General features: G+C 41.0%; 3 protein-coding genes and 1 long non-coding RNA gene across 18 annotated transcripts in view; 2 read left to right on the forward strand and 2 right to left on the reverse strand.

Annotated features, from left to right (window-relative positions):
* Positions 1-3738: 3738 nt before the first annotated feature.
* On the forward strand, positions 3739-5002 carry LOC116848908 (mitochondrial pyruvate carrier 1). 2 transcript variants are annotated; one of them, XM_032825495.1, is made up of 3 exons: positions 3739-3995; positions 4102-4202; positions 4698-5002. In XM_032825495.1, the coding sequence occupies exons 1-3, from the start codon at positions 3940-3942 to the stop codon at positions 4859-4861; spliced, it is 321 nt and encodes a 106-aa protein (XP_032681386.1). In that variant the 5' UTR covers positions 3739-3939; the 3' UTR covers positions 4862-5002. The 2 variants fall into 2 exon arrangements, with proteins under 2 accessions (XP_032681386.1, XP_032681387.1); XM_032825496.1 differs by having other exon boundaries at positions 4676-4815.
* Positions 5003-5118: 116 nt separating this feature from the next.
* LOC116848905 lies at positions 5119-11294 on the reverse strand. The gene is made up of 12 exons (XM_032825480.1): positions 10318-11294; positions 9215-9333; positions 8983-9127; positions 8712-8841; positions 8459-8624; positions 8199-8379; positions 7769-8127; positions 7507-7663; positions 7170-7301; positions 6857-6974; positions 6501-6655; positions 5119-6370 (listed from the first exon to the last, which is right to left on the reverse strand). The coding sequence occupies exons 1-12, from the start codon at positions 10968-10970 to the stop codon at positions 6265-6267; spliced, it is 2421 nt and encodes an 806-aa protein (XP_032681371.1). The 5' UTR covers positions 10971-11294; the 3' UTR covers positions 5119-6264.
* Positions 11295-15552: 4258 nt separating this feature from the next.
* Positions 15553-20333, reverse strand: LOC116848909. 3 transcript variants are annotated; one of them, XR_004379032.1, is made up of 3 exons: positions 20189-20333; positions 16463-17248; positions 15553-15567 (listed from the first exon to the last, which is right to left on the reverse strand). It is a non-coding gene; the product is annotated as an uncharacterized LOC116848909 (long non-coding RNA). The 3 variants fall into 3 exon arrangements; XR_004379030.1 differs by lacking the exon at positions 15553-15567 and having other exon boundaries at positions 16082-16544; positions 16637-17248; XR_004379031.1 differs by lacking the exon at positions 15553-15567 and adding an exon at positions 16140-16154.
* Positions 20334-20778: 445 nt separating this feature from the next.
* Positions 20779-27391, forward strand: part of LOC116848906 (heterogeneous nuclear ribonucleoprotein R) — a 22337-nt gene continuing 15724 nt past the window's right edge. For 9 of the 12 annotated variants that reach the window (XM_032825481.1, XM_032825485.1, XM_032825487.1 and 6 more), the window contains exons 1-5: positions 20779-20927; positions 24114-24499; positions 24605-24712; positions 25135-25311; positions 26510-26645. In XM_032825481.1, the coding sequence (XP_032681372.1) occupies positions 24116-24499; positions 24605-24712; positions 25135-25311; positions 26510-26645 (805 nt within the window). In that variant the 5' untranslated portion in view covers positions 20779-20927; positions 24114-24115. Of the gene's footprint in view, positions 20928-22387; positions 22556-23370; positions 23469-24113; positions 24500-24604; positions 24713-25134; positions 25312-26509; positions 26646-27391 lie in introns of those variants that run through there. The other 3 variants (XM_032825483.1, XM_032825482.1, XM_032825484.1) reach the window with 3 other exon arrangements.

The raw sequence follows: 27391 nt of genomic DNA on the forward strand, positions 1-27391 counted from the left end.
ATATATATATATATATATATATATATATATATATATATATATATATATATATACGTAATAAATAAATATAAATACGTAATAAATAAATATATATATATACGTTTAAGAGAAATATCTATATTAATCAATCAATTATTATAATTAAGGACCGATTGTTCCAACTTTTCGGTAAGCTACCTAAGAGTGCCGTCCCATTGAGCACGGATCGGAACGCCGGATCGGATTTCTTACTATAATGAGCGTTCCGTTCTCTAGTTCCGTTCCGTAAAAGTTTCCTCTACCAGTCCCATGTAGCAAAAACGGAACGGATTTCTAGTTATAAAATATATTTCACTCTTCAATTAAATATTTCAGAATATTCATGACAATGTTATCGGCAAGGTAATTGCATAAATTATGTATATAATTAATTTTGTCGCGTCAAAATAACGAAATATTGACGAATTAATCATATTTATTTGCGACCGACGCGCCATTCCGTTCCGTTTTTGCTACATGGGACTGGTAGAGGAAACTTTTACGGAACGGAACTAGAGAACGGAACGCTCATTATAGTAAGAAATCCGATCCGGCGTTCCGATCCGTGCTCAATGGGACGGCACCCTAACAGTTAAATCATGTGTCTGTCTCTATCCCATTTAAAGAAAAATGAAGACAGACATATGGTTGCTTTCCAACGCAGCACAAGTATCATCCTATCTATGAGTGCTTTCCAATTGCTTAACACATCTTGACACACACGTACACAAAACTTACGTAAAACCAGTTTATTGGTCACATATTATCTAAAATATTTTGTAAGATAATATGCTATCAATAAACTGGTTTTGTGTGACACAGTGTACACAACTGGAAAGCACCCAATGTTAATAAGCATGACGGCTTGAGAAGAGGTTGGCATTTGCGACGTGAAGCGTATAATATCTTATTTATTTACTTTAAGATGGAAAAAGTATGAACAACAAAATACCAAACATGAGCATAGTGTTGAAAAATAATCTTAATGGCTCCTGCACATAGGACGCGGTAATGCTTGCTGCGCGGAGGAAGTCCGCGCGATAGCCAGTCAATATGTTGTATTTCCGTAAGAGCTAGAAGGTTATTACGGAAAGCAGCATATTGATTGGCTGTCGCGCGAATTTCCGCCGCGCGGCAAGCATTACCGCGTCCTCTGTGCAGGAGCCATAACCTTACTCGACATACGTACACATTAGTATACACTTTGTTCCAATCGAGTCGTGTACAACGTTACACTTTGTGCATTTCTGTGTACACTCGTGATCTGAAAGGTTTGTGCACCGATTTTTTGTAGATTTCGGAATGCGTCCTAACTTCAGGAGAGAGACAACCACTGCTTGACGCGCCAGCGCTGCCACTTATTACGAGAACAGAAGGATGACATGGACTGCGTTCCGTTTCACGCATATGCGCGCATTTATCTATAGTTCATGTTACATATATTGTAGGCAATGCGCGCATAATGCGTGAAACGGAACGCAACCATGACTGGTATTGGGAGCGTCCCGATTGACCACGGTACGATTGGACACAACCAACCGATGAAAAAAATTATCTAGTGAATTACTAGGTTAAACCAATAATTACAATCTGTGTCCAATCGTATCGTGGTCAGGTCCAATCCAATCGTATCAGGTTCCACCCACTGTTCATAGTCGGTTCTTAGGGCTATAGGCTATCGCACACAAATTGACATAACTGCATATGCATAGCATAAGACTGTATGGACCAATGAGCATCTAGCATTATGTCGCCATATTGATTTACATAACATAGCATAAACATAAGCATAACATATGCATAAGAAATGAAAAGATCCATAAGAACGAAATTTCTATGCATATGGTCTATGTGCAGCCAATCAAATGTCAGACTCGAATTCTCACTAAGATGACAAACTAATTCCACTGTATCGTTGGTCTGTTTTTTTAACCGTTCTGCTGAACTAGTGTAATAAGTTGGAGTGAAACAAAATATGTTCAGGTTGTTTAGGTGTTCCTGTTAATTTGTAGAGTGCAGTAAAAATAATAAAAATTAGTGACGTTAAAATGGAAGATCATAACAAATATTTTAAAAAATTAGAAAATGAGGAAAATGAGAGCGGAATGCTTAATGCATTGACTTCAAGAGAGGAAGATTCATTACTAGTGGATCTCGTAAAAGGTTACCCGCATATTTATAACAAAAAATCAAAAGACTTTAAAGATATTAACAAAAGAAACAATTCCTGGAAAGAAATAGGAGAAATATTAAACGTAACAGGTATAGAATACATTTTTTATATCAATATTTTGTACAGCCTTTATAAAAAATATTACTAACTGTAAAAAATTGGCCAGTGATAAATTATTGTTGCTCAGTGATTTTATTATTGATACGAGTAATCTTATATCTCCTATCAATAATAAAATTACAGAGCAATAATAATTTATTATTGGCCAATTTATCAGAGCTAGTAATACTTTTTTGTAAGGGAGTAATATTTCATGCTTTTTAATAATTATATACCTTAAAATCTATCGAAAACAGACAATAACAGACATAACGTGTTTTTCGCGAAAAACGAAAACGAAAAGACCGTTTATTATGGCAAGTCAGCGAATGTTTGAGAGGTATCATTGGGCGCATTCAGTAGAAAAAGCGCTCAGTGAGCAATCAACGATTATTGGTTCTTGCTATTAGATTCCTAAATCTAGACCAATTACATTGGCCGCGTTCAGTAGAACAAGTGATCAGTAAGCGCTCAGGGAGCTCTTGTATATGATTTGGCATATTCTTTTAGATCTCCAACTATACTCCAATCAGATGTAAGAGCTCACTGAGCGCTTACTGATCACTTGTTCTACTGAACGCGGCCATTGACAAATTACTCAACTGTTGTGCAACTGTTGAGTCTACTGAATGCAGCCAATTTTACATAGCACTATGGGTGCTTCCGAAATATCCAAAGTTGGATTGAGTTGAGTTAGTTCTACTATAGTATATGTAACGGATACTATAGTAGAACTAACAACTTGATCCAAACCTGGACATTTTGGAAGCACCCTATATAAAGGAGTTAGCAATCTAGTAGTATATAGAAGTCTGATATATACACATATGTCGTATATATATATATATATATATATATATATATATATATATATATATATATATTATATATATGTGTGTGTGTGTGTGTGTGTGGTGGTGTGTGTCACTTTTGATCACCAAAGATGGCCGCGACGAAGCTTTCCCCTCACCGCGCTGGCTTCACACCCCGCACCCATAAAAATACTTTACGCTCCGTCCAGATATTCCTACGTCCTATGAGTGAGAAAAATATATTTTATTTCACTTTAACTTATTGCACCAGTGCAGCAGTGCAGCTGAAAAGAACAGACCACTTATAACTCAAACCACAGTTCCATATTTCTCAAACTACCCAAAATTGATTTCGGAACGTACTCATAGATATTTGTACATTCAGCAGAAAATTTACAACGGTTGGCAGCATAGCGCAAAGCGTTTATTGAGCGCTTTTTTGCTGAACACAACTAATATCCTATCGCTACTCGATTGGTTGATCGCACGATTGGAGGTCGTGTATCACGTATTGGGATCGCGCTATACGTGCTGGCATAAACGCTCAAAACATTATTGTGCATTCTGCGTGGCCACAACGTTCCATTATGTCCGACCGGGGTGGTTCACGTGCGGTTATGCAACTCAATGGTAATTGTTTAGGTTCCCCTTAGCGTCAAGCAGCGATCGGCAGAGCCCAGGCAGGCATCGGCCCGTTTCTCAGTGAGATTTCCTTTCTCCTCACGTATTCTTCCACTGTGCATCGGCTCCGTTCCGTCAGCGGGATTCTATATTGAATTTTCACGCAGTCGATGCGGATTTTCTTCTCGTCAGCGTGCTTTCACGAGAACCCTCAAGATGAATCGTTTAATGAAGATTCTCAGAAGCAAGGAGACTCGCGAGTATTTTATGAGGCGAGTGCTGGTTATGCCCCGTTATCGTTCAGTTCGACTACTCGGTGATATTTCGCACTGTGCATGATTATCACTCACGGTGCGAGTGACGATATTCTGCTTTCAGCACGCACTTTTGGGGGCCGGTCGCCAATTGGGCGATACCGATCGCTGCCATTTCCGATATCCAGAGAGACCCCAAGTTCATCAGCGGCAAAATGACCTTCGGTTAGTTCACTGGACCTTGCCACGTATCGCGTTTCTTGATATTCTCGAGGGGTTCGATCTATAGCGCTTTCTATTCATTGATCACTCTCTTAGCTCGTCGCTTTCAAGTCTCTCCTTGAGTTTAAGCAAATATGTAAATACAGTTGTGTTCACTTCTTTTTTGTTATTATAAAACAGATTTTTTTGCTAGTGCTTAGACAGTAGTAGTTGTGCTGCTTATCTCTGGTACATATTAAATGATTTATAGAGTCAGTAAGTGTAGAATGAAAAATTTACAATTGATATTTTCACTATATATATTATGCAATTATTTGTTTCCAATTTGTTGTACTTGCTTTATTATAATATACATAAGTGTCAGCTGTGAATATTCATATTCTATTTTGTCATAAGATTTATAGAAAGCTATGAGAATCAGACCAGCTCTTGGAAAATCTGTTATTATATTTGCTACTTATAGTGTCAATTTTCAGGAAATGTGCTAATCTTTTTCAGCTTTATGTTTATACTCAGCAATGTTTATGAGATTTGCAATCAAGGTGCAACCACGCAACATGCTTCTATTCGCCTGCCACTTTGTCAATGAGGGTGCACAGATTACACAAGGTTGTAGATTTATAAATTATCATTATCTTAGTAAGGAACAGCAAGCTCAGTAAGCCAAAAAATAAGTAAAACTCATTTGCCAAAGTAATTCAAGTTTTATATTAATAGCAGATCATGTTATATAAACTAAATAATTTGTTAAATATATAAGAGAATTTCTTGATGAATAATAAATGTAAATATATTACAATCAACTCTGTGTCTTTACTGAATCCCCTAGGATTTAATATACAAGCATATCTTAATGAAAATGATTGTTAAGAGAAATGTAAAATATTTTAATAACTGACTAATACATATAACTTTTGAATATTAATTCATAGGACATCTTTATTTCATATAAAAGATACAAAATATTTTTATGTAAAAATTATTATTACATTATTAAGTTCCAATATTGAAATTATCGATGGTAAAAATACATCTATAGCTTCAATAATAAACATACATACAAATTATGATCACTTTATAAATGTAGTTTTAATCAGAGAGAATGTGATGTCTCATACTTCTCTCTGAGTGTGCATTTATATAATTAATCTTAACTATATAAGGCACTAAAAGCTACAAATGGCTAAAAATATTGTACTTTATAATACCTATAAACTTTATAATTCCTAGGATTACATATACTTGCATTAAAAACATACATAATACAAGTCTTTTGTGTATATTGTGTTTGCAAAAAGTATTGCCTTTGGATTGCCTCCTCTAATATAAAAATCGATATAAATATGTATGAACTTTCTTTATAATTGTATATATGTACATATAAAGACACTAACTGTACCATTCAACTCTTACTGAACACTTTAAGATTTCGATTTAACACAATTATATGTATTAACATACTATTTTGTATATTAAAAATTTAACTTTGTGTAAAAATTTATTTTTATTTTATAAAAACTTAAAACGTTTAAGTAAACAATGTAAGCAAAACTTGGCATTTCTATGAAACGTAATCCACTTATATATTATACATGGACTACAATTAAGAAAGATCAAACTAATATAATTTATTATAGCATGGATTAGAGCAGTTGTACTATTATCAGATCTTTAGTGCCATTAGTATAATTACAATTACAGTGGAACGAACAAAAGGATAGATATATCATTCTCAATGCTGCATCATCATAAAATGTAGAAAAAAAAAGTTATGCAGATATGTTTATATCGCAAAAATCAAGCTCAATATATTACATATATTTTATGTATCATATATAGATGTATAAAAAGTTATAGAAATTATTTATTATACGTTTATCATTATATTAAGGAAATAATTGGAATCGTAATCCTCTCATTCATTTTTTCGCGGCATTATATCTTACGTTATAACTTACACTTGAGAATGGACGGTATATAATGGACGGTATAAACGGCATGAATTGCAGTTGCTGACGTGGAGGTATAATAATCCATACTTTGCCTTACAAATGACTAATGTCATTCATCTTCTTTGAGTGGGGAAAAATATTATCATGACTGATAACAGTAAAACCCAATTGGCTTGAATCGACGAAGCACCGGCTAATCGACACTTGAACATATCGTATCTGGAAAAAATATCAGATTCATAAGTAACGTTGCTACGTCATGAGACATATTACATTGTATGTTTAAGATAAACTCGACAGTTTAACGATTATTTTATCACTAAAAAAAAAAAAAAAGCGCATCAAGTACCTCGTCGCATTATCATTGACGAGATTATGAAATTCAGCTTCCACCAATTGTCCGTCGTAGTACGTAATTAAATCTTCGAATGGGTACTCATAGCCTTGTTTGCACTCGCATTTGTATCCACCTACCTCAAATCCTCTCCCAAGAATGGGTACACACTGTGGAGTTGAGAAATTCGTATTTAAGATTTATCTTCTATATACACACATTATTTCTTATATACAAAAGCATAATTCGTGGATAACGTTTTAAAATGATAACGAAACAGCGCGTTGGTATATAAGCAATTTTACACAAAAGATATCTCCCCGACGTACGATTGTCTAATAACATAATACAATCGAACAAGGTCGACTTACATATGACGTCTTTTTGTGGCACTTGTGCGTATCCTTGAATGCGTTTGGTCGGTAAAATTTATCATCACATTGGTTTATGTCTACCTGAAGCAAGTCCATGGTAACAGCTACGACACCCCTGTAAGTGTCTTAATGTTAAATATGATCTTCCTCGTCTCCCCCTTCTTTTTTATTACGAAACTGGTTTCCCGCTATAACGTGTCTCTCACACTGAATTTCGCACACACACACACACGCACGCGCGTGTACACACGCGGACGCAACCCCCGACGCCGCGTCGTGCGATCGCACACGGACGGCGGGAAACACTTACTTGAATTCCAGTTTCTCCTTCAAGCTGTCCCAGCCGAAAAACGGGGATGCATAGGTAATTACCCACTTCTTCACCTTGCCGTTACAATCGAAGTACGGAGTTGTCCAGTGTCCATGGTCCAGGTTTGCTGCCCTACACGGACGGCCCAATGCGCGTTCCCACACATTAGAATAAATCGTACTTTAGAGATCAGATTCCCCCCCAGCCTCCGGAACGTAATCCTTTTATACTTTAATGCTCCGCTGTGCTTTATCGTCGGAAGCATCAATAAAACACAGTCGCCGGGAGCGCGTATAAATTTCGCAATAAACAATTTCGCGAGGCATGCTCTCCTTACCTGTAGAAATTCGGATAATGCTCGTACTTCTTCTGGTACACTCCGGTCTCATTATATCGGATTTTTATCTTCATGTAATATTTTTCCAACTCGTCAAAGTTCGTCGCCCAACGTTGTTTCAATGTCTGGAAGTAACTGTTCTTCGTGTACACTTCGTCTGCAAGCACAATTGTTATTGCGACAAAATTTGTAGCAAAGTAACTTATGAAGATTCATTTAAATCGATCATACTCCGAGCTCGCGCGAGACTCGTTCTTTTTACCTGTATCGTTGAGCCTAGCCAAGTCCTCGAGTTTAAATCTGCGTGTGTTTAGTTCAGTCTTGTAAGCGTAGGGAGCGAAGAACGTTCGGTTGGTAAATTTGTTGCGGTCCCAGAAAGTGCCAGCTGACCATATCTTCGTGTCACCCAATACCAGGGCCAAAGTTTCTCCGATCATTTGATCTTCCGTCAGCGGCTTGTCGGCCACTCTCGTGCCGGTATAAACCTCCAGAGGGTCGGACACTTGCAGGAATGCACTGATGAAGTTCGCTAATCGCGCCGCCATCTTAGCCTCATTTTCAAAGAATTCTTCCGCGCCAAAGCTAATGTCGCCGCGTAATTGCAGGTCCTGCGGCGCGTAGCTGGAAACAATATTCAAAGATATTGTTTACGTCACACCTCGGTTTACATTACACACGTGATGGTTACGTACTTCTTGCAAGTCTTCGCATTCACGCTGCGAATGAAAGTGATAGCTTGGTCGATATTCATCTGCTTGTCGCGCAGCGCAGCCGGACCGGTTGAGTGATTTCTATAGTGATAATACTGCTCGAGATACTGTTCTCTGGTGTAAGTCTTTGCTTGATTCCATTGTACCGGCATCTTATGAATCCCTGAGGAATAAAAAGTTCTTGTTAGGGCACTTTGCACAAACAATAGCCGCGGTCGAATTAAAAGGAGAAAGATGCGTACAGCCGATACGCGAGCAATCGAAACCATTGTAATATTGTTCTTGTGTAGCTCTCTCCACTATCTCCCCAAGGTACGGTCGTCGCACGACAGTTGGCAGTCTATAACCGGGTTTGCATCGGCATTGATATCCTCCTCTTCTAAAACCCCAGCCGTGTATCGGCTCACACTGCATGTACAGCAAGATTATAAGTATCGATCGATCATTAATTAACGAACGTGATTTAATTAGTTTGTATTATGATGTTGCGTGCACCTCTGTAGTATCCGTTTTGCATCTTGCAGTATTAGCAAATCTATTGGGGCCATTATTTCCATCACCCTTGGGACATTGATTTATGTCTATTCTGTCAAAGTCCATTTCTAATACCGTGACAGCAGTATACCTGTAACAATTGTATATTAATATGTTGTTTTATTACACATAAAAAGTGATATATCAGTACTTTAGGGAAGGAAAAAGTCTAAAGAAATAAAGAAAAACCCTTCCAAGATGTAGATATCTACTGTATTATTGTATCACGTACGTTGGATATTCGACATGTCTGAAGCCTGTGTGCCGTGGATAGATGTCTGCTATAGGCGATACCGCAGCTATCAACCAACGATTGGATCGACCGCAATCGAAATAAGGTCTAGTCCATTTCACAGGTCCAGGATATTCTTCCGCACCTAAAAGATAAATTGTGATGAGAAACAAATCTAATCCAAAAAAAAAGATTCACAGGTTTTGTAAATCATCTTTGGTTCTCCTATTACCAGGTGGACCATGGAAGGTGAATGTTTCATTCGTGTTGTTGGCGTATCGAATTTCAACTTGATAAGTTGTTTTGGTGTCGTGTCTCCTGTCAACATGATCTGGTAGCCACTTCTTGTACCTGTGGAAAGAATGATTTGTAAGAATTCACTGTGAATTTAATTTCAGCCAACTGATATACAAAATGTCATACAAATGAATAGATATCCAGATAGCACAGAGAATTCAAAAAGAATTCAGTATGTCCAATTCTAAGTTTATTTTTAGATGCAAAAAGAATTCTTTTTACTGAACTAAACTCTGAAGAATTCTGATAATGAATTCAGAATTGATGACATACAACTGAATTTTTTTTTAATTCTCTGTGCTATCTAGGTAACATTGGTCAACAGGCAATTTGTCATATGGAACTTCTAATACATTTGTTATGTTTTCTTATATATAGAATTAGAAAATGTATTTAAAATTGTCTATTACTCATAGCTTTTTTGTGATATTCATCTGAGATTTAATATATTATATATGAGACATTCTATACAATTTCTATACAATTTTCTGTATAATTTTTATACAATTTTTATACAATTTTAATATTAAATTTTTTATATTGAAGTACTTCACACAACACACAAACAATATTGAGTATTTTTCAAAAGTCTATATAATCAACATATTTCTCTATAAAAATTAATTAAAATTAACAATTTTTCCCAAACTAGGCACACAAGATATGATAAAAGCTATATTTTTATTTTTAAAAAACCACAAGCCACAATCAAATACAGTTATCAGCTTCTACATTGAAAATTAAACCATACATGTACAGAGAATACATTTTCTTGAAACTCAAAGATTACATCACTGGAAAATTTTGGGTGATAGAAGAAATGTTTGCATTTTTTTATTTTCAATGCAAAGAATACTGCACAGATCACATTATTTGATCCATATGACACGAAAAGTTTCCTTTTTGTAGACCAATGTAATCTATCAATCATTTACTTCTACAAATTTAAAAGCTTTCCCTAACTTGCACACATAAGCCAATTATAACCATCAGTTTTAAAACCTGAATATCTGCTGACCAAGAAATACTTTCACTTACCACTCGTTCAGGCGATACAAATCAGTGGTATAATCATTGCTGCGTTGATCATTGGTGGAATATATACCGAGGTCCTGTACAGTGAATGTATTTCTGGTGGATATTCTTTCCAAATGTATAGGATCATTGAAATCATCTGCCCTGAAGGTACGTGGTGCAAATCTAGGCATGGTCTTGTTGAAGAAGCCCCTGTAGGACGATGAGTAGGACATATTGGGTGAGAAGTAGATAGCTGAGGCATTGATATAGGGATTGGCAGAGACATCGGCCACTGTGGACAGGAAGTAGTACATCATGCCCGGATCGTAGGTGTCATTGATCGCGGGTCTGATGAAGCGCGACTGCAGGATGTAGCTCCAGAAGAAGGCCCTGCTGAGGGCCATGTTGTGGAGGTGCAGCAGGGCAGTACGATTCGGGAACACGGGATTGATATTAATGTCCTTGATGTCGGGCAGGTGCGACACCGAGTCCTCCGGCAGGTAGAGATTGCTGAGGTGCTCTATCGGACAATTCTCTTGGTTGACCCTGTCCAGCTTCGCGCGGATCTCGTCGAAGGAGTCGCGGTTCTGCCACTCGTACTGGCCGAGCACCACGACAACGCCCAGCCAGAAGCAACAGGCGACGACGAGCGTCGCGTGGCGGGTGACGGCCATCTCCGGCGGAGAGGACGCGTACTCTCGCTATCGAGTCGGGCTCGAGTTCTACCGCGTGTTATCGTTGCTTAAAGGCACTTTCGATCAGCACTTCATAGGCACATTGTGGTCTTGAGACGCGCGTGTCGACTCCCTTCCGCTCGAGGTTCCTCTTCGTTTCTCTCGGCAATATCCCGCGGAGATCTGCGTCGCACGTGTTGCTTCGCGTTTGTCACGAATTATCCAAGATATTCGTTTTACGACGTTTGTCTCGTATTCTCTTACCGCGAACGCGTTGACTACCGAACGCGTCGGAGTAAACACGCCCAGTCGAGCAAGGCGCGTTTCACGAGTTTCCCGATTGCTCGCGCTATGACGTCATCCGGCTGGTATATGCCGCGTTGATGTTAACTTTCGATGCGTCAAGTTTCCTGCTCAAAGCAGCATTCCGTGGAATTACGTGAGAAGAATTTATGGGACTGAAGGCCGATTTTTCCAATTTCTTACCCAAGAATCGCCTGCCACCAAGTCCATACTGGGAAAAAAATACTTGAATATTTGTGAGATATAAAGTTTATTTCTCGAATAAACTTTATATATATACCTTTTATCCCACATCCTTATCTTTTATATACTTATATCCCACTTATATCCCACTTATATCCCACTTATATCCCAAAATAAATTATCAAATTTATTTTTCTTAGTGCATCAATATGTCAATACGTCAGTCAATACGTCAGTCTATAGATGTGTTGACTTCTTTCAAAAGTAGACAAAAACGTGGTCTACGTCTCTCACTACAAAGTTATAAACATTCGAACGCTTGGAAAATCTTGTTACTACCCAGTAAACATGCATATCTAAAAGATGTCGAAAAGATATCTAAAAGACGTCTTATGCAATAAAATGTTACATAAGATATCTTTTAGATATCTTTTCGACATCTTTTAGACATGCATGTTTACTGGGTAATGTTTGACACATCTGCGAATTCGTGCATCGAATAAAGAACGTAACCACTTTCTGTCTGTTTAAAAAAAAATCGTTGGACACACATGCGAATTATTTTCTTCTGGAATAAATAACGACTTGTGTATATTTGTTGTAGAAATAACAGTTAACTTAATCGCGTAAATTACGGAAAATGGCGAAAGAGTGGGAAGAGTCGAGCTCTGTGTCTATTCGGGTGCTTTTTCAGCGCGGATATTATAGTGAATACAAGATCCGTTAGCAGGAGTCATTTGTAAACTCCGAACTTGGAAAGCTATTCAAATATTACCCATGCGGAATATTTCTACAAGATACAAGGATTCCTTACGTCTGTTCTTTATAGCTATATTTTATGAACCATCTTGTAATTTTTCTGCTTTTCTCTCTTTTCTCTCAAATATAATCTATTTTATTTTTTAACTATGGTTAAACTTACAGTCACAGTTACAAAGAACAGACCTCTTCTTATCTTAATGTAGAGTTACGACGAACATATATATAGGAAGTGATTTAATATTCACATAGGAATCCATTTATATAGGAATCCATTTAATACTCATTTAAACCTAATATACTTAAATTAACGATTATTGTTTCATATATAAGCGCATAATTTTATTAAAAGAATTTTTAAGTCTTGAATTTCAACAAGGTTATCATTTTATTTAAATATTATAATAGTCCCACAAGAAATGTAGTATGATTATTTTGATAGTAATGATATTCTTCTGAGACATTTAAAAATACTCTCAATACACAAATTTAAAAATATTCTCAATTCAATATTTTGTACTTTTTACTCATGAAACTTATTTTGCAATAATAAGAACATATTTTTCTTTCATATTTTCTTTTTGTTGACATTCTTATTGTATTTGATTTTTAAATATAAATATTTTAATACTTTTAACATAACATATTTTAACTTTTAACATAAAATATACATACAAATATTATACATATATATTTTATGTTGAAAGTTTAAATATTCTTATTTAAAGACTAAAACAATTAAAAGACTAAAACAATAAGAATGTTCTGGAGTAGATATATATTTGGGTATTGATATTTTTGCCTTATCTTTGTTTAACGATGTGTTATTTCATTTCAATATTTACATATAGAAATAAAAATATTTTCAAAATAAGAATATTTTCTTTCTTTTTCTGTGCAGGACTTAATAATAAGAGTGATTGATTAATACGTCTCTCTCAAGGAGTAGCTTAGACCACGTGTCTGTAAACTTTCTGAATGATATCCTTCATTCTTGCCTCTCAAGATAATTGTTTCATAAACTTATTTTTTTAGAGATCTTTTAGATGTGCATATCTAATTTGTACTAATTTTGTAATACTATTATTTGTTATGCCTTTATATCCTTTACCTATTGGTTAAGTATTTGTTTAAAGATAAGATTGTTAAGAAATCTAAAAGATATATAATCAATATGTAAAAATACGAAAAATACGGTAAAATATGAAAAAATTCAACGTCCTAAATAAATCAAAATGCGAGAAACGATTATTTCTTTATGAGTTTTTAAAAATTGTGTAAGCTTGATTGATAGTTTCTGGCTATAGTATTAAGACTGAATATCATGAATCATAACTATAAGTATCTAGCACAGATTTGTAGAGCTTTTTCATGTTGTATTAAACATTACTTAATATAATTTCCCAGCTTTATATAATTTAAAAACTAAGTAACAATCACATAAGATAGTTATAATTCCCCATTTAACAACACAAAAAAGGAAAGTTTATATATAAATTTTGTTCATATATGACTATGTATAATTATATATAATTATATATGTCCACATTGAAAAGTATGATGTAAAGATACAATTTAAGTAAATGCTTATATTTGTAGTAGCCCATAATGTTGATGTTTAATTGGATTACAAATTATGTTTTTCGTTTTTCATTCAATAATATTTGTTTTATGTATGGACATATGTAATTAGATATATATATATATATATATATATATATATATATATATTTTTTTTTTTATATTAATTTTTATATATAATTATATATTTTTTTTATATGATTATATAATTTAATTAAGCCTTTTTTTCCGAAAATGTAAATGCAACATAACACGTGTATGATGTAACAGTTACATTGTTGAAATGATAACTAATAAGTTGTGTTGCTGTTATTTTGTGTTTGCTAGATTTCTAGCAATATATTATCGCAAAGCAATACTATTTTAAGACTCGTGGATACTCGCATTGTTCATCTCTTTTTAATGACGTCAGAAGCGAGGAAACACATGCTAAAAATTCTTGCGAAATACATTGGAATAAGAAAATATATCCGCAAAACGACATTTACAATCGAGACACTTAAAATCTGTAAAATAGTCCGAAAAATTTTGCTCCGACAATCAATAATTTCCCGTTAATAAGCGCGATAGAATCATGCGAAAAGATAGATTAAAAAAATATATTGTAAGTAATAGTTGATTGCAAAGAGCAAATTTTGGATTATCTTACAGATCTGTTCGATCGATGTATAAAGAAAAGTTCCTCCTTCCGTCGCGGAGGCGCTTCGAAATTCCCGCGCTCCGCGAGCTAACCTAAAACGACGGGACTCGTCGCTGCACGCGCAACGTGAGGCCGGGACCGATCGAAATCGCCGAGATTCTAATTACGATTCCACCCGGCGATTTTTTGCGTCGCGTCTCGGACCTCCCGTACGCGCGATTCCCGACTCGTCCCACGACGGGTGTCGTATATACCCGGGTGCTCCGCCGGCTACGTCGCGCGGAAATAAAGAAGCACTTCCCCGCGTCGCCGTGAGGTAAGGGTTCCCAGAGCGTAAGAGGAAAACAAAAGTATGACTTAATACGAGATAACATTTAGGCGGCTATTATTATGATAATCTACATAGCGCCCTGGTCCAACGACCCCCCGAGGGCCCTTCGCTCCTCCTACCCTCCCCTGTCGTCCATCCCGTCCCCAGAAGAGGGATGAAGAGAGAGAGAGAGAGAGAGAGAGAGAGAGAGAGAGAGAAAGAGGGGGGGGGGAACTACACGGCTGTTCCACGGGCAGTGGTATTATTGTCACAATACAGGTTCACCCCTATTTATCCGCGAAAAAGGGAGAATTTCTCTCAGCGCGCAAACGAGTTTCGCGAAGAAGGAGAGCCGGAGGAGAGAAGAGACAGCACAACTCGCTGGGGGTCCGGCCCCCGTTAATGCCACGCTGTTTATGCCGTGTTCGGGGGGGCCCCTCCTGAGAAAAATCTTCCTCTCGCTGTCTGCTGCAGAGCGTACATACTCCTGCCTGCCTGCCTGCTTGCCTGCCTGTTCGTCCTCCTCGCAACGAAACGCACCGCGTGCGTGCGGATTGCCGCCGATATTAACGTGGGAAACAAACCGAACCTGCGCGACGCGGTCATTAAGTATTGTCGTCGTCGTCGTCATCGCCGTCGTCATCGTCGTCGTCGTCGTCGAAGAAAAATCCTCGCCGATTGTCGGTCGTTCTTTCAGCTGCCGCCGTGCATCGCTCGATGCGCTCTCCGCACACTTGGGGTGTGCGCGTCTTCTACTAATAGACCCGCTCTCGCGGACGTATCCCGTGTTGTGCACTGCCGGCGGTATTCGTCACCGGTACCTGAAATCCACGCATTGTCCGTCACGCTTGCAACAGCTGAAACTGCAATTGCGCATTCGCAAGGAAATCCACCGGAAAGAAAGGAATCGACACAATTTTTAAATTATTCCGATTAAGAGCGTGAAATCAGCAAGAGCAATGAGATGAGCTGTAACGATCTATTTTGTTTGCAATGTCAAGTATGAAAAATGCACTCTTGCAATTTGTATAAAATATTTAAATTATGCGAATATATGTGTCTAGTAAAAATATATAACTTATGAAAAGGTGTAATTATTTTATATAATTTATATATGTAATTATTAAAATATAATTATTAAGCATATTATATAATTTTATATAATTGTCGGTTTATATTTTATATAATTATATAATTTTATGTAATTTATATAATATGTAATTATTAAAAAATATGTAATTATTTTATATAATTTTAGCGAAGGAGAATAAGTAAATATGTGCAATTTTATACAGTTGTAAATATAATTATTTTCATATAATTGTAGCTCATATTTATTATATTTGTGTACACCTTTCATATCCATTACATCATTATTTATTTAATTCAGTATATTCTTCTTATATAGCTAAAAAGGAAACTTGGTTCAAAATTATATTCCTTAACCAAATACATCTATCCATTTCTTATTTCTATTTATTTAGTTACTCATATCTCTATAGTCATATTTCCTCTCTCTAAATACTTTATAATATCATTCTTATTATTTAAATATCCTTTTATCTTCTTTCATAATTTTTTAAATTTTCATTCCTAACCTTTACACTATCTGCACCTTTTTCTTATAAATTACACTTTCTTATTTCATTCAATAGGTAACATATCGTCCTCAAACACAATATTCCAAACTTTATACTTTTCTTCAGTTGTACATACCTTTATTTTTTCCTGCCCGATCTTCATGGCTCGGCTTATTTTCTCTTCATCCTTTCTCTTTTCTCTCATTTTTCTTCCATATCTTGTTAGTTTCATCATTATATTTATTTAATTATTATTATATCGTATTTATGTACAAATATAATAAATATAAAAATAGTCATGAAAAATTACCTTTTAATTTTTACAAATCGACGAGGAGATTAGTCATGCGTATGATTTGAGAAAATAATTCTTATCACGTTGAAGGTCGGTCTGCGAGAGTGTACGTACTACAGAAAGTGGATGAAAATACAGGGACGCGTCTATATATGCGCGCCCAAAGTTCGACGCTCCGTAAGGAGATTATCTAATTGAATCGATTAGCGTAAAGCGTGTTGAACCTAGGACGCGTACCGCGGAAATGGTTGGCGACATGCTTGAATTAATCCTTGAACATGATGTCCAAGCTGCACTAACGCAAGTCGCATATCCGACCGACTGCTACGATCCTCTTACATTTCTTTTCCTTCCCACGTGTCCTCGCGTATAAGCGCCTCGCTACCCACATGCATCCGTTCCTCGCGATTCTCTGTGAATAATTGAATTTTCGTCCGATTCCTTTAAATACACGCCGTCTCATACAGAGGCACGAGATACTTCCTTTCCTCTTTATTCCCCTTCAAATTGTTGGAAGCTCGTCGCAGACGAAGATACGTCCATCGGCGAAAAACAAAGAGCGGATCGTCTAGCTGGGTCCGGTCGGAGCGCTCGAACCCGGCAAATTTCCGCGTGAGGCCAAAGAACCTGTTTGTCAACGAGAGAAAATAAAAGTAGTCCCCCGAGCCGTGCTTTCCGCGAGAAACAGACGCGAATACGAATAAATCCGTCTCTCTGACGATCGTTATTATCATAATTCCGCGCAGCTTCTCCCGCCGGCGCGAGCACGCCTGTTTTACACGTTGCACGGCTCGTGTCTCGCCGTGCAGCGCAACATGGAGCGCGCATTGCGAAACACACGTGCGAATACGTAAATACGCGCAAATAGCTCATCGTCATCGTCGTCGTAGTCGTCGTCGTGTCGGGTCGCGTCGCGGCGTCGAATCTCTGAAAACGCGGACGGAGATTCGCTGGCGCGCGTCGCTAAAATTTCAACCTCCCACGACAATGGCGCGCGAGGCCGTGCAAAAAGTGCATTGTCTGCACAGCGCAGACGGTCGATTGGTATGACGAGGACAGCGCGAGGAATCGCGTCGGCGAGCGGGAGAAAGATGAGAGACAGGCGGAGAGAGAGAAAGAGAGAGTAGGAGAAAGAGAGAACGAGCGCGACAAGGACAGACCGGGAGGACAAAGACGAAGGAACGCGAGACTACTAGCCGGCGAGGAGGAGAGGGTTGAGAGCGAGGAGAGTGGCAACGCGGGAAAAAGGGGCGAGAGAGGACGAAACGGGACGGGAAAGGAAGGACCGCGCGCGCAGCGCGCTGTACGTACGGTGTTCGACGGAGAATTGAATTTTTGCGGCGAGAGTGCGGCCGGCCGGCCGGCCGGCAGTCCGTCCGTCCGTCCGTCCGTCCGTCCGACCGTTGATAGTTTTCAGGATGGCCCGCTTCCGGCAGAGCCGGCGCGGCGCGACGCGACGCGGCACCCGGCCGGCCGGCCGGCCTGCCTGCCCGCCTGCTTGCCTGCGCGCGATTCTCAGCAGATAAAAATAATCGCCAAGAAAGTAGAAAAGTTCCGAGCCGAACAGGTTTCTGCAGGGCGAGCGAGCCGACGCGTTCACGCTCTCCTTCTCTTTCTCTCTCTTTCTCTCTCTCTCTCTCTCTCTCTCTCTCTCTCTCTCTCTCTGTCTGTCTGTCTGTCTCGTTTTCTCTTTCTCCGTCTCACTCGCTCGCTTCGTCGGGCCGCGTCGCGCCGTCGGAGGGACGCGGGTGCGTGCTCCCGACCAGACGGGTGGCTTACAGTTGGGCGCAGGGCCGTAGCTGGTCGAGTCGTCGTCCGACCCTTTCTGCTGCGAGGCGCGAAACGTGCGGAGACGCACCGCCGAGGTCACAGACGCGCGCGCACGCACATGCATGTGCGTGCGTGCGTGCATATGCGCGCCCACAATTCACCGCGTGAAATTCGCGCGGTTAAAGAGAGGGACGATATATACGTACTGACGCGCGCGCGCGATCTCTCGTCACGCTTGTCTCTTCCTCGCCGCGCTTTGCTGCAGTTTTGTCGAAAACTGCCCCTCGCTCTGCTTCCCCGCTTGCCGGTGGTGTGTTCGCCGACACGGGGGAGACACACGAGGTTCCTCGGTCCGTTCTCTCGCGAGAGAAAGAAGCGCGCATCTTTTGCATGCTTTTTTCTGTCTCTCTTTCCCCTCCGTCTCTCCCTCCTTATCTCACTCTCTATCTCTGTTTCGCGGTCAGGTTCGCGCCGGGGTCCTTGAGAAGGATCGGAACTCGCGTGAAATGTTTTGATAGCGCGTTCGTTCGCCGCGGCCATAGAAAATGGAACGTGCGTTGCATCGCGAGCTTTATTGGATTGTCACGGTTTACAAAGTTTCACATAATTGCGCGCTATAAGATAACGTCGCAACTTTGGCCGGCCGCGTGGTAGCAACCTCGCTGTGCCCGATAGTTACCGTTCGAAATCGATACAAGGGGAATACCTGAAACGTGTACACACCGAGTTCCGTTCCGAGAGAAGTGCATGGAATTATTTTCGAATTTTCGCAACGTTCGCGTGGCTGCTGTTCCTCCGAGTTCTCGAGGATACAATACCGAGAAATTGAGCGCGCGGCGCGGTCCCTACGTACTTTTTCTCATATTCCCCTCGCAGGACACGCAACGGAGAGCGTCGCGGACTTCCCTCAACTCTTCGTAAGGTTCAGCTGCGGCGATGACCTAGATCGATGCGCGCGCGAGAGCTACAACATATAGAAGCAATGATCGGTTGAGCACGGTAATTAACGTAGCGACACAACGCGCAGCCTGTTCAGCACTCGATTATTCTCCGGGGTCTTCCAAACCGTTCGGCGCCCTCGCGGATTACTATATAATGTGAACTTAACAAACATCCCACTTTACATCTCCTTTAACAAACTTATTGCACATAGCAGAAATACAGTCCAAAATATATCATAAGGGTAAAAATATCGCGACATTCATAAAATATCTCTATGATGTATTTCGGACATTTCTACTGTGTGAATCAAGATTGTAATATTTCCACACAAATGAAGAGAGCGCCTCTAAAACGGAATTTTACACAACGTTTCTCTCTCTTTCTATATATATATATATATATCTTTTTTCTACCCATCTCTACGTAAGCAAAGCATGTGGATTCTAATTGTAGGATGTCTTCTAAGCATCTTTGCGTCTCCGCGTGCACAAGGTGGCGGAAGAGGGAGAGAATACGAGACGGCGGTCGGAGATTTTTCGCGCTCATACCGCGGGATTTTGCCGTCCCCGTGTCGTGTCGGTTTGAACAGTCGAAGGTGGCCAGGGCGAGTCGGGCCCCTCGCGACGGCCCTGACTGTAAGGCGGGGCCCGCGGATACCGCGAAGAGAGGTAAGCGGTTGAATCGGATTGGGCTGGGGCGCGACGCGGCGGCGAGCGCGATCAAACTGGTTTCGGTTTTGTGGGGCTTGCACCGCTGCACCGCTCTTTCAGCGAGGCAGTCCAATTTATGCATCACGGCTATGTAGGCACTACACGATATCAAAACGCTGCGCCCGGGCCACTAAACTCCACTCACCGTAGTCTCGTCGTCATCGTCGTCATAATCATCATTGTTGCCTCGTCGTCGTCATCATCATCATCATCATCGCCACCGTCGTCGCCGCCGCCGTCGCTGTCGTCAGTAAAACATCACGGAATTAGTGTGTCTGTTCGCCCGCCTGTCTTGTTTCGCTCGCACGATCGCTCTCTCTCGCTCTCTCTCCCCCGCGGTATCGTGCGTTCCGTGACGGTCGATCACACTGCAAGTGCCTACGCGACTAAATTCAACCCGTACCTCGAAAAACCGTCGCAACCGTGACACGCACGGCCACGCGATAAACGGGCGTTTCTCTCGTCGTCGTCGTCGTCGTCGTCGCCGCCGCAGCAGCAGCAGCCACCGCCGCCGCCGCTGCCGCCGCTGATCGTCTTTTACCACCCCCTCGTGTCGCTTGCGCGCCGCGCTCGCATATATTCTCGGTGCAGTCTACGCGCAACGGCGTGAACGTAACCGCGAGTGCCACCGTCACCGCCTCCGCCGCCGCTGCCGCCGCCGCTGCCGCCGCCGCTGCCGCCGCCGCTGCTGGCTGTCGTCAATTCTGAAGTGCGAGGAACGCGCGCTACGCGGCAAGAAAGAACTGTGACGTGCCAATTAATATGAGTTTTACTACACCCGACGGGAGATCCTGACTGTTTTCTTGTGTCGTCGTCTCCTGGTGTTTCGCCGTCGCAACGACCCCGCTAAATTGTTACCGGTGAGGAGTACAAACTCGGCACAGGTACACACGTATTTTCATTAATATATCTTTCTGTTCTCTCTTTCTCTTTCTCTCTCTCTCTTCCTATCTTTATGTTGCATTCGCTCTATCTCTTTCTCTCTTTCTGTCGCGACTTACGCGGAGCCGCCGCTTTGTCTACGCGCGAGGTAACCGGACGGGTGCATCGACGCGTTTCTCTCTCCTCTCTCCTCTCTCTCTCTGTCTCTCTCTGTCTCTCTCTGTCTCTCTCTCTCTCTCTCTCTCTCTCTCTCTCTCTCTCTGTCGCGCGACGTTCAACATGTGGGAGGTTATAATACGCGAAGGCATGACAAAAAAAGGACGCGCGTATGTGTGGATCGCTCGGCTTTTTCCTCGTTTCCGATAAGTGTGCATATTTCTTCTCTCAATAGACTATCCGCGTATCTCGCTTTGCCGTGGAACGACTCGCTCAGGGAGGAGGAGGATATTTCGCATTCGGACGGACGGATCGCTCGAATGCGAAACGGGCCGGGAGATAATTCGAGATCTTTGGGATCACGAAAGTGCATTGCGTGCGCGAGAGAGATCCTCGTCGCCGAGCTAATTATTACAGCTCCTTCCTTCTCCGTAGCGGAGTGCATCGCACGATCACGTTTGGCGGGCTCGCGCCGGCCGGTAACCGACGCCGTCGACGGTCCTCGATATAGCATAAAAGAATCGTTCGGAGGTCTGCGTGCCTCGTGGAAGCCGCAAGAGCCCGGGGGGAGTCTCCTCTCCACCTTGCGCTTTTTCCGCACCTGCGATGGTGCGAAATACACACGCGGTGGCGGTCGCCGCGCGGTCGAACGGCGTTCGTACGGTTGCGAGATAACCGGGCAGAATTTTGTTCGCGAGATACCACGGAGGACGGCAGCGATCGCGGTCGTCCGGAATGCCCTCGCGCGTTTTGCTTACAATGGCGTGTGTTCGCGAGAGGAAAGGGCGCGCGCGAGAATGGCGAAGCTCGTCGTGAGACGATACACGGACGGCCAGTACATTTCCGATTCTGAGACTTCTCGGCTGACTAACCTCTTCTCGTCCTCGTGAATATATTCCCGATCTCGCGTGACGTTCATCGAGAATATACACGTTAGTGCCGCGTGCGTTTGTATGTAAGTGTATGCGCGCGCGCGCGCGGGCAGCACGCCGAGAGAGAGAGCGAGAGGCCTACTCGCCTCGCTTCTTCTCCCTCTCTGTCTAATTTCGCGATTCCATGAGGATAACCTCGTGGCGCGTTCGCGAATATTCTGTTCCGCGTGATCACCTCGAACGCGCGCGTTATCATCGTCCCGCGCATAGCACGTATGTGTGCGCATGTGAGTTATCTGCATATGTGTGCGTGCGTGCCAGCGAGCGAGCGATTGCCGCCGCGGCGGCGGCGGGAGCTTCGCGAGCGCACTCTGTGATCGTACAACTCCGACGAGGCGGCCGACTTTTTCCCGTCGGGCCGTTTCGCGCGCGCCAATCAGAATTCGCGCGAGCGCGGTCGCTGCGAGAAAATGGCCAACGTCGTGTCGCTGGGTTCGAGCGTATCTTTGCGCGTCGTTTTGTGAACCCCGTAGTCCGCGGTCACGTTGACGTCTGTCGCCATTTCCTCGCGCGGAGGACCGCCGTCCGTTTTATTTCGCAAGGTAACGATCTGCCGTCGAGCCCGTCGTCGCGACCTGAGCGTCCGTCCGTCCCGCCGTCGCGACATCGCGTTCGCGTCCGATTTTAACGAGCGCGAGTGCGAATTGCGGTCGGCCCGGAGGCGCCGAAAACGGCGCGATCGCGAGTGCATATAGGTGCATTCGTACCATGGCGGCCGCCGCCGCCGTCGTGTGAACGTGTGATTGCATTGCCGGCCGGCGAGCCAAGAGCACGAGAGAGAGCGAGCCGGCGAGAAAAGAACGGACGAGTGAATATCCGCGGCCCGATTTGCCGCGCAAATTCCTATCCGCCGCCGCCGTCGTCGCCGTCATCGTCGCCGCCTAATTGCCGCACGCGAGTGTCATCGATAACGTACGATGCACGGCGGTGTGCACGGCCGCGCGCGAAATCGCCCGTCTCTTGTCTCCTCTCCCGCCTCGCGGTGTCCCTCCGCGACGACGTCCGAGTATTCGCGACGTGAACTCGCCCGTGACGTGCGTCTCTTCTTTGTCGGTCGCTCCTCGCTGCCGAGAATCTCCCGTCCCAGCAGCGGACTCTCGCAGCGGAACGCGCCAATATCGACGTCGCATCCGCACACGGCGGCTTCCTCCATGTCGTCTCGCACTCCGCCGCGGTCGTGCGTGCATTTCCGATTGCGCGATCGCAGCGAATAGGAGTTCTATTGCTCGCGCCGCTCTTCTCTCCCTCGCCGGAGTCGCCGGTTTTTTCCTCTCTCTCTGTCTCTCTCTCTTCTCGAGCTTTTTAACATATTTTTCGAAAAGCGCGTTTTTTTTTCTTTCCCTTTCTCTCGCTCTAGATGTAGTCTTCTTCCTTGACGAGCGCGTTCTTGGGAGAGTGAGTTTAATTGAAGCGTAATTAACAAAGTTCGCTACAGACTGTTACCAGTTCGTTAAAGTAAGCATGACAATTATATGCAGTGAGTCATAGTTTTTTTGTAAGTGCAATATTGCATGCGTTGCAAAGCTTATTGGTTCTTTTCGCAACTTTGTACTCTGAATAGTTCCTTTTCTTTTTTTCAACAACGATTTCCTTCTGTCGTATTTACGCATATTTTTGGTTATGAGTCGGAAATTATTTAATTTTTTTTTTCGAAACGTTTTTTTTCTCGTTTCTTTGTTTCGTCATTAGGAAAGCGAGCGAAGCGAATATCAGTTGATATGTGCGGTGATTCGATGCAAAAAAAAATACATCAGCAGATAAATTTGACGTAATATATATATATATATACGTATGTATATGTTGTTTACTCGTGATAGTCATTCTCGTGTATTAGGCAATGTAGCTAATTTTGCATTGAATACAAGATTAACTGTTCGATATATTTCCTTGCTTGTGCTATAATGAGAGAAGACATATCGTCACTTGATATATATTTCGCTGCTGTGTTGTTTCTTTTGTGTCGTAGGTAGATTACATATTTTTACAATATGAGTTATGAAAATGAAGTTGAACCAGAAAAATAAATAATTTATATATTGCTTTGAACATCAAAAAAAGATAAAAGGCTGTGATTAACAATAATAGATGTTATTGTTCCAGCTATGGCAGAAGGGAATGGGGAGATAAAAATGGAAGAAAAACAGTCAAAGGAGGAAATGGAATATGTGGAACGGACAGAAGACTTTAACAAACTCATGCAATATGGACTGGATGAAAAAGTGGCTGCCAAACTGGATGAGATCTACAAGACAGGGAAATTGGCTCACGTCGACCTGGACGAGAGGGCTCTCGACGCTCTGAAGGAATTCCCAGTTGACGGTGCGCTAAATGTACTCACGCAATTTCTAGAATCCAACCTGGAACATGTATCCAACAAATCCGCCTATCTTTGCGGAGTGATGAAGACATACCGACAGAAGAGTCGTGCCGGCCAGGGTACGGGCACCAGCACGACACCGAAAGCCCCGGATGAGGACAAAATCAAGGTGATTTGAAGTTACACATCCCATCGATTCTAAATACAATTCTCTCTACTTCTCCGAGTTGTCTGCTTAGATACATCGTTTAATCGCTAAAACGAATACTTTCAGATGATCTTGGAGAGAACAGGATATCCTTTGGATGTAACTACTGGACAAAGAAAATACGGTGGTCCTCCGCCAAATTGGGAGGGTCCTACGCCTGGAACTGGTTGTGAGGTAAACTTATTTATTTATATATACACATTTATTTATGTCAAGTAGAACTTGTATTAACTTTTTATTTTCTAATAAATTTAACGCGTAAACGTCACTCATGATGACTCATAACGCTTTCTACTATGAATATATTATAAATATTCCGACACACGTAGTACGCGATCATTGGAATTTTCCATCTTGGAAATTTTTAGGCACAATTTTATTATACGTAAATTAGAGTTATTTTAAATAGTATTTTCAAAATGTGTTTGGAGATTTCGTCACACATGTATACTAAAAGTGATTTAATCCCACATCTCTGCAATAATTGTTAAAAAATACATATGAAATTTTGCCAGTTTCGAAATACTCGTTAAACGTTATATATTTACGCGGAAATATTTTTTTTTATTTATTACATCGAATATTTCTGTGAAAAGGTATTTTGTGGCAAAATCCCAAAAGACATGTACGAAGACGAATTAATTCCATTATTTGAGAAATGCGGAAAAATTTGGGACTTGAGACTGATGATGGACCCCATGTCAGGTTCCAACAGAGGATACGCATTTATCACATTTACTAACAGGGATGCTGCGCAGCAAGCTGTCCGAGAGGTATGTTAATATCTTTCCTTAGATCTATTATTATTATTGTGTAGGTACATGATGTATAAACTTATTTTTTACCCTATAGTTATTAACGCGCCGCTCTATGGACAATCTGGACCCTTTTTTATTTTTTTATTTTCAAAATTTTTGGAAATGTTACAAAATTGTTATTGCTACCAAGATATGCGATCCTTCGAAATGTTTATAAACCAATTGACCCAAAATTGTATTATATGTTTCGTGAAATTTACATCATTTTGGCTTGTAGAAAATATCTCCTTTTTTTCTTTTATCGTCCTATGAATGGACTCAGTTTACAGATAATAATTTATTCAAACCTATATAGCCGTAACAATGTTAATTGATGAACAAGAATATAGTAAAGTGTGATGTGTATACGTCCATGTCGACTATGTTTTTGAGAATTTGCTTTTCTTTGCTGAACATTTCGAATGACTGTTACTGTATTCCTATGTGGCTTGTTCTGTATTGTCTATTATATTTCTTTGTCTCTCCTAGTAGATTTAATGCAAACATTTTATTATTTCAAGTCTATGTCATTTTTTCTTATTATTTCTTTATAATTTTTATACCTTTGAGATATATAAATATATACATATATATATATTTATAGCTAGGAACAATCCACATAATGTATGTTTCACATGTATATGTCCCTGACCATTTATTCGTGTTTAAGTACACAGTTATATCCAACTGATCCCAAATATTGAGTAACACTGAGAAATATATATTAATGACGTCCTATGGATGAGTTTCTTTTTCCAGCTCTCCTCTTTGCTCAGTGGGCAAAATTGGGAGTGGAGAACCTTTCTGAAAATCACGATGATTGTGTGGTCTAATTGGTTAGGGGTATATTTACCTAATTGGTTGACTCTCATTGGACAGTGACAATTTTTGTAACAAAATTTTGGAAATTAGTAGGCTAAAAATTTGTTTACAGGAATACAATGATACCGTGAACGCCGGTTTGCTATATTGTGAAGACTCGAGCGACAAAGCGCATGCCACTTTCTCGCTTTCATGGATCGACATGTTAATTAGTTGTACTAAATTGCACATTTTTGAAATTTTTCCCGAAAAGCAAAAAAACAAATCCGCCATCTCGTCGTAATTATCTTAAAAACGAACCGCCCATCATTGGAACAAAATTAGGCATGTGTCTGTTTTCTTCATCCCACAGCTCGATAATCACGAAATAAAACCCGGCAAGAGTCTGAAAGTAAACATTAGCGTTCCTAATCTACGACTTTTCGTGGGGAACATACCAAAGTCAAAAGGCAAAGAGGAGATCTTGGACGAATTTGGTAAATTAACAGGTAAAGTGAATTCGAGGCGTGTGTACCTACCTACCTACCTATACCTACCTGTCTACCTGTATTGTAACTTAAGAGAGTGGTAGCTTTTAAGTAGTGGTTGTAGATGGTATGGAACTATGGAGCATCCGAGGATCACATTGATTTTTGTGATCTGCGATATTATACCTATGGCACCTTTAGTTCTGGTCAGTCTCCTTGCCTCTCGGTTTATTAGTGAACAGTAACACCTCTCTGGTCCAAGTCTTCTTTTCCTCGCATATTTAGGTTGAGTTATGAGTTTATCTGCTTCCTCTTCTATACATGCGATTACCTTGTCATCCCCCTGCCTCCTCGTTTCCTAATTTTGTGCAACTGATCAATTCATCAATCTTTTACTACTGATAGCTTCTTCGTCTTCTTTTTTTGGAAAGGTGAAAAAGAGGCGAGGAAAAATGGAAAGAGAAAATGTGGAAGCCATATATATACTTTAGATTAAGAATTATTTTATATACTGACAGAAAAATATACACGCTGTCTTGCACCATTGCAATTTTGCAATATGCAAATGTGATATTCATGACTAAGTCTCAAGCTTGGGGGTATGGGAGATCTGCGTGGACCGCTGGGGCGTTTGGCTCGCTAACAAACGGACAGGCACTCCCACCCACCCTGTATGATGTCGTTCCTCGAATTACCGTATGATCCATTGATCCTTCGAGACATGCTTTTGGTCCTCTTATGTAAAATTTCCTCCCCCCCCCCCCCCC

This window comes from Odontomachus brunneus, unplaced genomic scaffold (genome assembly GCF_010583005.1).
Source record: "Odontomachus brunneus isolate Ranch 3 - 2012 unplaced genomic scaffold, Obru_v1 Obru_scaffold_101, whole genome shotgun sequence".
NCBI classification, from domain to species: Eukaryota; Metazoa; Arthropoda; class Insecta; order Hymenoptera; family Formicidae; genus Odontomachus; species Odontomachus brunneus.